Here is an 11,816-nt window from a genome sequence, read left to right on the forward strand (position 1 = left end):
AGAGCAGCAGAAAATGCCACCTTGGTCTGTCTGTGACGACAGGAGAGAGAGTACACTGACAGACATTTACCCGAATTGCTGTGATTTACAAACATCATCCTCAGTTGCTGAAGCTTGACTTTTCCTTCAACATTTTATAAAAACATACAGTAATGTCAGTGCTTGACTTTCTAGTACTTTAGTTCCTTCACCTGTTATAGAATATAAGCTAAAATGTATTGCAGATTTCCCGCACCTAAATATAAACGGTGCCAGCAGTGATTATTGTAACAACCTGCAAACTGAATGTAAAGTTAGTTAACATTTCTCTAAACCATCACAAATATTAGATTAGAACAAAGTTTATAAACTAATAATTTCTATCCTCCTAAATATTTTTGGAAAACAATACAAATTACACTGTTGAAGTGGTTTATATAGGCCTAACTCAAGTTTGTGTCATTTTACCTTCATTCTCTCACTTGCGCTCAATCTGACCTATACGGCTGCAATGGAGAGAAACATGGACAAACTTAACCATTTTAAACAAAATATAATAGTAATCATATTTAATTTATGGAGCACTTTTCACATGCTCAAAATATGTTAGCCTTCCTGTCATAAACATATTACTTAACACATATCACATATTCTTACCCGCATTTTCTCTCTCAGTGGTGGTCATTCTGGTCTCGAAGTCTGCTACCTGAGCTGGAAAACAAAATGAATAACATGGATCAGTATGTGAATCTTCATCATGACTAAATTGGTTGCGAAATTAAACACTACTTCAAATCCCAACAGTGCATTACCTTCATTATGTCTCTGCAGCTCCTCAACCTGCTCCTCCATGTTCCTCAGCTCCACTCCCTGTTCCACAACCATGTCTCTCAGCGCTCTCAGGTCAGCCCAGATCTCAGCAGTGGTAGTTTGGTCTTTCGTCTATCTGTGTGTTGCCTCCTCAGCCTCAGCTCCTTGACCTGTTCGCTGTAGCCCTGTAGAGTGATGTCATTCTCTGTGACCCGCCCACTCTCTCCCTGAGCCCATGCCACAAACAGACAGAACAGAAAAACCAGCAGACCTAAAGCACCCCTCATTCTGAAACAAATCCTGTTCAGAAATGTACTCTGTGGCTCCATCTGTGTCCTTATATGCACACATAGGTTGCCATTGCATGAGCATCTAACACTTGTCTTCAGTGGAATACAACCAAGAACTCTGAAAAACCAGAGAACATGAGGGAAGATTACCTTACAGCAGGGTATTCTAATATTTTATTTTACAAGTCTGTGGGAGAGTAAAACCTGTTGTTTAATCTGAAGGTCTGAGTCTCAAGTGAGCCCTTATTCCCAATTTTTGACAAGAGAACAAATTAGGCACAAAACTTGAACACTGAATGTGGAGGATGTTATTTGAGATTTGCCTTGAGGTCTCTTTTTCTGATGTTCTGTTCTAATTACTCACAAGAGAAGCAAACACATACACACACACACTACCAATTATAGTTAAATACAGTAGCTAAATTACTTTTCATAATAAATATATATAATGATGCACTTTACCTGGAGTTTACTGTAAACATACGTTGCATTGGAGTTCATCTAAGTTTTCCCTTGTTTGATTAATCCAGGGAAAGTTCTTAATGAATGTATTGTAGATGTACTAACTAGGTAACTAACAGTAAGTGCCTTCGGCCTCTCATATCATCCTGTGGAAAAACAGGGACTGCACTCACTCAGGTAAGAGGTTTAACCTCCACTACTGCACAATTATCATATAGATTTAGTTCTTCACAGTTATCTCACAAGTGGATTTGTCTGAAAATATTTCCATAGGAAACACTAAGGGCCCGATTCCGACTTAGGAAATGTACACCTTTCCTACGCACGCCTTTCCTACACACTTCTCAGTAGTTGATATTCAGACTTACCTTATGCAGGTGTGTAACGGGCTTTGTTGGCGTGATTCCCTTGCACGTGCGCTGATTACATTTAATTCAACTGCTGAAAACCCTCCCACTGGCCAACAGATTTTCTCTTGGAGTTTTCATTCAATAGGGTTTTCAGTACATTTGTTTTAAGCCATCCCTGTAAATATGGTGCACCTTGAATTAGAATTTTGTAGACAGACTAGAATACATAGAAATAATGGGTTCAGAAAATAGGGATCAATGAAAGAAAGCATATGCATATTAATCTCTGTTTCAGCACCAAGATTTAAAAATATTATGATCTTGTAGATTACTTAGGCACATTTTAGGGTTAGGAAAGTATGTATGAATCATTAAAATAAACAGTGGTTTGAAAGTTGTCATATTCACGTTCAATCCATGAAATATTGGAAGGTGGAAAGAAGTGTACAACTGTATGACAATGGTCCAGTCTTTGTGAACCGTTCGCCAGGCTCCAGGTTTAACCTGCTATGTGTGGTCTGATTCAAATAGGCTACATGTCCCAAATTATTGCACAATGTTAGCCTAAATGATCCACTAATGCTAGTGACCCTCAGGAACAATCATGCAGAAAGGTAAACAGAATGGAATGGAATGATGCAAAATGTAAGTTACAAATTTAAGAAAACTAACACTAAAGTGACAGTTATAACTATATGTGGGTATTACTGACGGTGGCTCCTGATAGTGGCTAAAATTTAACATGATACAAATTGAAAAATAAAATGTAGAAAAGCCTGGGTATATAATTAAAACATTCTAAAGCGCATACATCAACTTGGCAGGTTCAGCCTTACAGAAGTCTATAGCTTGAGTTTCCAAATTTAATCAACGCAAATTATGAGGGTACACAATTAAAATATGGAATAACGGCACAGCTATTTATAGCTTACTTCATTGAGGAAAAGTGGCCACAATACATGTCATGTTGATATGATTTTCAGTTTGCTTCCATATGAGTGGTTTCACATTCGTCTCCAGGGATCATAAGGAAAAATAATCTAAAACAATTGCTATGTGTATACAATCCCTTTCTCCGAATGGATTACTAATTTACCTAGCTTTTATCAATAGCTCTCATCAGTTTATGAATGACAGGGCATGGAGAATGCTGTTATTGTTATCGGAAAAAATAAAGTAGAATAGTAGATGCTTTTCCCAGTTCGAACCGGCAGGTTCGCTCGACCTTAGTCATGTTTTTCTTGCACGTAAAGGTGGTAGAATTATGAGGGAATTAAGTCAAGGTCAGAATACGGCGTATCTGTAGACACACATCTGCCACACCTTCATTTCTTAGATCTCCACCCACGAATGAATAGCGGGTGAATAGCATGCTATTCTCATGCTTAAGTTAAAGGTCAAAACATGTATAGAGATAAAATTGCATAAAAGGGGAATTACGTTCCATTTAGGCGTGCTTAACTCAGGTCGGAATCGGCCCCTAAGTGAATATGCGAAAATGGCTTGCATAAGTATTCACCCCCTTGGCATTTTTCCTATTTTGTTGCCTTACAACCTGGAATTAAAATTGAGTTTTGGTGGGTTTGTATCATTTGATTTACACAACATGCCTACCACTTTGAAGATTTTTTAAGACAAAAAAAAACAGAAAACTTGAACGTGCATAACTATTCACCCCACCAAAGTCAATACTTTGCAGAGCCACCTTTTGCAGCAATTACAGCCTCCCTACGTCTACATTTGACTAATTTCTCTCTGCCTCCTTCTTTCCACTCCTCTCCTCTTTTGACCTCACCCTCTCACCGTCCCCCCCTACTCACAAGGCAGGCAATACGCTTGACCTCATCTTTACTAGATGCTGTTCTTCTACTAATCTCACTGCAACTCCCCTCCATGTCTCCGACCACTACTTTGTATCCTTTTCTCTCTCGCTCTCCTCCAACACTACTCACTCTGCCCCTACACAGATGGTAATGCGCCGCCGCAACCTTCGCTCTCTCTCTCCCGCTACTCTCTCCTCTTCCATCCTATCATCTCTTCCCTCTGCTCAATCCTTCTCCCTCCAATCTCCTGATTCTGCCTCCTCAACCCTCCTCTCCTCCCTTTCTGCATCCTTTGACTCTCTATGTCCCCTATCCTCCCGGCCGGCTCGGTCCTCCCCTCCAGCTCCGTGGCTTGATGACTCATTGCGAGCTCACAGAACAGAGCTCCGTGAAGCTGAGCGGAAATGGAAGAAAACTAGACTCCCTGCGGACCTGGCATCTTTTCACTCCCTCCTCTCTACATTTTCTTCATCTGTTTCTGCTGCTAAGGCCACTTTCTACCACTCTAAATTCCAAGCATCTGCCTCTAACCCTAGGGAAGCTCTTTGCCACATTCTCCTCCCTGCTGAATCCTCCTCCCCCCTCCCTCTCTGTGGATGACTTCGTCAACCACTTTGAAAAGAAGGTTGACGACATCCGATCCTCGTTTGTTAAGACAAATGACACTGCTGGTCCTGCTCACACTGCCCTACCCTATGCTTTGACTTCTTTCTCCCCTCTCTCTCCAGATAAAATCTTGCGACTTGTGACTGCAGGCCGCCCAACAACCTGCCCGCTTGACCCTATCCCCTCCTCTCTTCTCCAGACCATCTCCGGTGACCTTCTCCCCTACCTCACCTCGCTGATCAACTCATCCTTGACCGCTGGCTATGTCCCTTCCGTCTTCAAGAGAGCGAGAGTTGCACCCCTTCTCAAAAAACCAACACTCGATCCCTCTGATGTCAACAACTACAGACCAGTATCCCTTCTTTCTTTTCTTTCCAAAACTATTGAGCGTGCCGCCTTTAGCCAACTCTCTTGCTATCTCTCTCAGAATGACCTTCTTGATCCAAACCAGTCAGGTTTCAAGACTGGTCATTCAACTGAGACTGCTCTTCTCTGTGTCACGGAGGCTCTCCGCACTGCTAAAGCTAACTCTCTCTCCTCTGCTCTTGTCCTTCTAGACCTGTCTGCTGCCTTTGATACTGTGAACCATCAGATCCTCCTCTCCACCCTCTCCGAGCTGGGCATCTCTGGCGCGGCTCACTCTTGGATTGCGTCCTACCTGACCGGTCGCTCCTACCAAGTGGCGTGGCGAGAAGCTGTCTCCGCACCACGTGCTCTCACCACTGGTGTCCCCCAGGGCTCAGTTCTAGGCCCTCTCCTATTCTCGCTATACACCAAGTCACTTGGCTCTGTCATATCCTCACATGGCCTCTCTTATCATTGCTACGCTGACGATACACAACTAATCTTCTCCTTTCCCCCTTCTGATAACCAGGTGGCGAATCGCATCTCTGCATGTCTGGCAGACATATCAGTATGGATGACGGATCACCACCTCAAGCTGAACCTTGGCAAGACGGAGCTGCTCTTCCTCCCGGGGAAGGACTGCCCGTTCCATGATCTCGCCATCACGGTTGACAACTCCGTTGTGTCCTCCTCCCAGAGTGCGAAGAGCCTTGGCGTGACCCTGGACAACACCCTGTCGTTCTCCGCTAACATCAAGGCGGTGACCCGATCCTGTAGGTTCATGCTCTACAACATTCGGAGAGTACGACCCTGCCTTACACAGGAAGCGGCACAGGTCCTAATCCAGGCACTTGTCATCTCCCGTCTGGATTACTGCAACTCGCTGTTGGCTGGGCTCCCTGCCTGTGCCATTAAACCCCTACAACTCATCCAGAATGCCGCAGCCCGTCTGGTGTTCAACCTTCCCAAGTTCTCTCACGTCACCCCGCTCCTCCGCACACTCCACTGGCTTCCAGTTGAAGCTCGCATCTGTTACAAGACCATGGTGCTTGCCTATGGAGCTGTGAGGGGAACGGCACCTCCGTACCTTCAGGCTCTGATCAGTCCCTACACCCAAACGAGGGCATTGCGTTCATCCACCTCTGGCCTGCTGGCTCCCCTTCCTCTCGGAAGCATAGTTCCCCCCTCAGCCCAGTCAAAACTGTTCGCTGCTCTGGCACCCCAATGGTGGAACAAGCTCCCTCACGACGCCAGGACAGCGGAGTCACTCACCACCTTCCGGAGACATTTGAAACCCCACCTCTTTAAGGAATACCTGGGATAGGATAAAGTAATCCTTCTACGCCCCCCAAAAGAAAATAAAAATAATAATAATAATAATAATTGTAAAGTGGTTATGCAACTGGCTATAAGGTGAATGCACCAATTTGTAAGTCGCTCTGGATAAGAGCGTCTGCTAAATGACGTAAATGTAAATGTAAATGTAAGTCTCTTGGGGTATGTCTCTATAAGCTTGGCACATCTAGCCACTGGGATTTTTGCAAAACTGCTCCAGCTCCTTCAAGTTGGATGGGTTCCGTTGGAATCTCCTCAAGAATTTCCCTGTATTTAGCGCCATCCATCATTCCTTCAATTCTGACCAGTTTCCCAGTCCCTGCCGATGAAAAACATCCCCACAGCATGATGCTGCCACCACCATGCTTCACTGTGGGGATGGTGTTCTCGGGGAGTCTCCCACATGACTTTTGGCGAACACCAAATGTATTTGCTTATTTTTTTATGTAAGCAATGGCTTTTTTCTGGCCAGGTCCTTCAGGGTTATCTTTGGTCTCTTTGTTGCCTCTCTGATTAATGCCCTCCTTGCCTGGTCTGTGAGTTTTGGTGGGCGGCCCTCGCTTGGCAGGTTTGTTGTGGTGCCATATTCTTTCAATTTTTTAATAATGGATTTAATGCTACTCCGTGGGATGTTCAAAGTTTCTGATATTTTTTATGTGACAGATCATGTGACACTTAGATTGCACACAGGTGTACTTTATTTAACTAATTATGTGACTTCTGAAAGTAATTGGTTGCACCAGATCTAATTTAGGGGCTTCATAGCAAAGGGGGTGAATATATATGCACGCACCATTTTTCCGTTATTTATTTTTTAGAATTTTTGAAACAAGTAATTTTTTTCATTTCACCACCAATTTGGAATATTTTGTGTATGTCCATTACGTGAAATCCAAATAAAAATCCATTTAAATTACAGGTTGTAATGCAACAAAATAGGAAAAACGCCAAGGGGGATGAATACTTTTGCAAGGCACTGTAAAGAGAGCTTAGATAAATATTTTATGAATGAGCGTTAAGTGTAATTGTGTTTTTTGTTTGCAAACTTTTATGTAATATTAATCAGATTTCAACATATTACTGCAAAACGTTTTGAATTCAGTGTTCAATCTTTTGGCTGGAATTGTTAACTATAAAAACAAATAAATAAAGAGAGTCGCACACTCTATGCATAAACTCCCAATAATTTATTGGGTAAGAAACCACCAACGTTTCGGCATCACTGTGCCTTCTTCAGGGTCTGAAACGTTGGTGGTTTCTTACCCAATAAATGACTGGGAGTTTATACTGTACATAGAGTGTGCGACTCTCTTTATTTGTTTTTATAGCTTACAGTTTATTCACCATTAGTCAGCACCTCTACACTAAATAATGTTCTCTGGGTTTTATTGGAATTGTTAACTAAACATAATTGAGTCCCACTTGCTATAAATGATTATAAGTTATTGTTATCATATCACATTGCATATAGATTTCCCCACTCTGATACCACAAATGGAAGGTCAAGAATAAAACATTATACGATTTTATTTTGTATTTTTTGCTTCTGTGGGCAACACTTTTCATTACAATTATCCTTACACAATGTATTAATGTAACTACTTTAGTAACCAGAATATAACTGTCCTAAACCATGTTAGTTCAGAATGTGCTTCTTCTATGTGTACAAGGTATCACTGTCTTTCTCTGTCTGCACTAGGTTTGTCTGAGATGCTATCAGGCTCACTGGCACAGCGGTCTGAACAGCACCCTGCCCAGCCCTGTCACCGTCTTCATCATCCAGGGCTGGCCAGTCTGGTGGAAAACAGAATGGTCCTGTTTGTCATCTTCTTGTTGGCCTTCTCCATCATCCTAGGAGGAAACATCATCTATCTGGTATTGTACACTGTACAAGCATACCCCTGCACATTGACTAGGTACTGGTACCCCGTGTATATAACCAAGTTATCTTTACTCATTGTGTATTTATTCCTTGTGTTGTTATTTTATTTATTTATTCCTCGTGTTATTACTGTCATTTTATATTTATTTATATTTTTTCTCTCTGCATTGTTAGGAAGGGCCCCATAAGCAAGCATTTCACTGTTAGTCTACACCTGTTGTTTACGAAGCATGTGACAAATTAAATTGTATTTTATTTTATCAATACAGGATTAGATAGAGATTATGTTATAAAAGAGAACGGGAGTTATAGTAAGTGTAAGTGATCAAAAGGTTTCCTTCAGGTCCGCTCACTGAGGGCCTGTAGACTACACAATACTCCTCAGGAGTCAGGACTCTTGAACTCTTGAGATCTATGGCAAGGGCCCAGATTCTTCCCTGGTCGAGTCACATTGTCGGAAAAAACTCCCTGCTGGGCCTATCTATTACATCACTGTCTAATCCCTCTCTTTATCTCATCCTACAGGTGCAGACCGACCCGAAGCTGGGCTCCCCAATGTACTTCTTCTTCCACAACCTGTCCTTCATGGACATGGTCTACACCACAGTCACTATCCCCAACATGTTGTCAGGCTTCCTGACCGAGGTCAAGACTGTTTCCGTCCCCGGCTGCTTCCTCCAGATGTACTGCTTAATCCAGATGGCCGTCAACAACCGCACCCTGCTGACCGTCATGGCCTACGACAGCTATGTGGCCATTTGTAATTCTCTCCGCTACGCCGCTGTGATGACCCGCCCCGTCCGCCTGCTCCTCATCATCGGGGCGTGGACCTTAGGCGCCATCTGCACCCTCCCGGCCACTACCATGGCAACGCGGCGTTCGTACTGCAGACCCAACGTGGTGCGCCACTGCTTGTGCGACCCATCCTCAGTGAGGCGGCTGGTGTGTGGAGACACAGATGGACAGTATCATGTCGGCACGGGCGGCAGGTAGCTTAGTGGTTAAGAGCGTTGTGCCAGTAACCGAAAGGTCGCTGGTTCTAATCTCCTAGCCAACTAGGTGAAAGATCTGTCGATGTGCCCTTGAGCAAGGCACTTAAACCTAATTGCTTCTGTAAGTCGCTCTGGATAAGAGCGTCTGCTAAATGACAAAAAATGAAAATAAAAAGAATGTCACTGTCCTTTGTGCTTGTAGCCCTGCTCACCACGGGCGTGCTCATCTTCACTTCCTACATCCTCATCGGCAGTGATGTAAAAATACTTTCAAGTACTACTTAAGTAGTGTTTTGGGGTATCTGTACTTTACTTTACTATTTATATTTTTATATTATTACTTCACTACATTCCTAAAAAAAAGTATGTACTTTTTACTCCATACATTTTAGCTGACACCCAAAAAGTACTCGTTACATTTTGAATGCTTAGCAGGACAGGGAAATGGTCCAATTCACTCACTTACCAAGAGAACATCCCTGGTCATCCCTACTGCCTCTGATCTGGCGGACTCACCAAACACACATGCGTCATTTGTAAATGTCTGAGTGTTGGTGTGTTCCCCTGGATAGCCGTAAATAAAAATAAATAAAAAAACTGTGCCGGCTGGTTTGCTTAATATAAAAAATTTGAAATGATTTATACTTTTACTTTTGATACTTAAGTATATTTAAAACCAAACACTTGTAGACTTTTACTCAAGTAGTATTTTACTGGGTGACTTTCACTTCTACTTGAGTCATTTTCTATTAAGGCATCTTTACTTTTACTCAAGTATGACAATTGGGTACTTTTTCCACCACTGCTCATCAGTGTGGCAATAGCTAAAATGGGCGCCGCCCAGCGACTGAAGGCGTTCACCACCTGTGCCGCCCACCTGACGGTTGGGTCCATCTCTTACAGCTCCAACTCGTTCGTCTACATCTACTACCGTGTGGGAAACTTCTCTCCAGAGGTGACCCTCCTCTTCATTCTCTTTCTCCCCTTCCCCCTTTCTTTCTTCTGATGTCTGTTTAACTATGCCATCAGACAACCTTCAGTCAACACTGTGAATTCTACATTCACCAGTTGAAGAGTTTGACTGATATTTGTGCCATTACTCTGGTTACCCATGTCCTCTGATTTGTGTCTTTTCACTGTTCATATCTACCGGTATGCAAAATGGGTTCCCACCAGGAGATGGCAGTGTTGTATTAATTGTTTGTCGCATATTGTACTGATGCTCTTCAGTCATTGTTGGTTTGTGTCATGGTGGCAGGGCTGTGATAATCCTAATAACAGGGTTGGGGTCAATTTAATTTAAATTCCAGTCAATTAGGAAATTAAACCAAATTCCAATTCTAATTCCATTTTCCTTATTGACTGGAACGAACTGCAAAAATCTCTGAAGCTGGAGACTCTTATCTCCCTCACTAACTTTAAGCGTCAGTTGTCAGAGCAGCTTACCGATCACTGCACCTGTACACAGCCATTCTGAAATTAGCCCACCCAACTACCTCATCCCCATATTGTTATTTATTTTGCTAATTTGCACCCCAGTATCTCTATTTGCACATCATCTTTTGCACATCTATCATTCCAGTGTTAATTACGAAATTGTAACTATTTTTGCACTATGGCCTATTTATTTATTGCCTTACCTACATAACTTACTACATTCGCACACACTGTATATATATTTTCTGTTGTATTTTTGACTTTATGTTTTGTTTACCCCATATGTAACTCTGTGTTGTTGTTTTTATCGCACTGCTTTGCTTTATCTTGGCCAGGTCGCAGTTGTAAATGGGAACTTGTTCTCAACTGGCTTACCTGGTTAAATAAAGGTGAAAAAAAAAAAATATATATAATAATAATTGAAAGGCATTGGAGAGAATTTGAATTTCAAAGTACTTCCTGAATTGACTGGAATTTAAATGGCATTTACATTTGACATTTTAGTCATTTAGCAGACGCTCTTATACAGAGCGACTTACAGTTAGTGAGTGCATACATTTTCATACTGGCCCCCTGTGGGAAACGAACCCACAACCCTGGCGTTGCAAGCACCATGCTCTACCAACTGAGCTACAGGGGATGAATTGACCACAACCCTGCCTAATAATGCTGTGTAAATGTTTATAGGTAAATATGATCAAGGTCGTGCTGTTAATAATGTTGTGATAAGGTTGGATATCATTGTGTTGATGAGGTAGGTGCATATCATTGTTGTATAATAATGTATAACTTTTTTTGGGGTGCGGGGGGTTATCATTGTCGCATTGCGGTTGTCTTAATGTTGTATTAATGTTGTGTTATTGTTGTAGGTGTGTATCATCGTGTCGGTGCTGTACTCAGCTCTGACTCCTTTCCTGAACCCGATTATCTACAGCATAAGGAACACGTTGCTGAGAGAGGCCATCAAGAGGGCCTTCTGCCAACACAGAGCCATCTCACCACAGGGCCGATAAACACTCAACACGCTGTCCTGGCCACAAAACAGTAAACAAACTCTCCTGACCGCAAAACACTCAATATAATCTACTTTTAAAATACTATAGAACAAAAATAAGTTGATGCTGGATAGTAAACAATGTCGGAAAAGCCTTTGTGCAAACAAACTTCCAGAAGTAATCAAGGCACTCTCATTTAGTGTAAAAATTCAAAAGCCTTTATTGTTTTATGACTTATACATGGCAAGAATAAAAAACCACTGACGTGTTGCGGCTACAACAGCCTTCATCAGGGTGATAAAGAATATTGGTGGACAAACAGGTGTATATCCCAACTCTCACAGGAAGTGACTCAATTCATTACTATATGTAATAGATTTGAGGAAAAAACACATTCAAGATACAGAGATACAGAAAACAAAAAAATTGAGAACAAAAAATATCTCTTACAGGAAGGGAGAATAACTTCCCATGTGGTACAGTGAGGGAAAAAAGTATTTGATCCCCTGC

At 42.2% G+C, this 11,816-nt stretch overlaps 1 protein-coding gene across 1 annotated transcript; it reads left to right on the forward strand.

The window, feature by feature from the left end:
* Nucleotides 1-2,495: 2,495 nt before the first annotated feature.
* Nucleotides 2,496-11,324, forward strand: LOC121574542 (olfactory receptor 1052-like). Its single transcript, XM_041887143.1, has 5 exons — nt 2,496-2,505; nt 7,700-7,875; nt 8,408-8,871; nt 9,688-9,829; nt 11,181-11,324. The coding sequence occupies exons 1-5, from the start codon at nt 2,496-2,498 to the stop codon at nt 11,322-11,324; spliced, it is 936 nt and encodes a 311-aa protein (XP_041743077.1).
* The last annotated feature ends 492 nt before the right edge of the window (nt 11,325-11,816 follow it).

The sequence above is a fragment of the Coregonus clupeaformis genome, chromosome 9, assembly GCF_020615455.1.
Source record: "Coregonus clupeaformis isolate EN_2021a chromosome 9, ASM2061545v1, whole genome shotgun sequence".
In the NCBI taxonomy this organism is placed as follows: domain Eukaryota; kingdom Metazoa; phylum Chordata; class Actinopteri; order Salmoniformes; family Salmonidae; genus Coregonus; species Coregonus clupeaformis.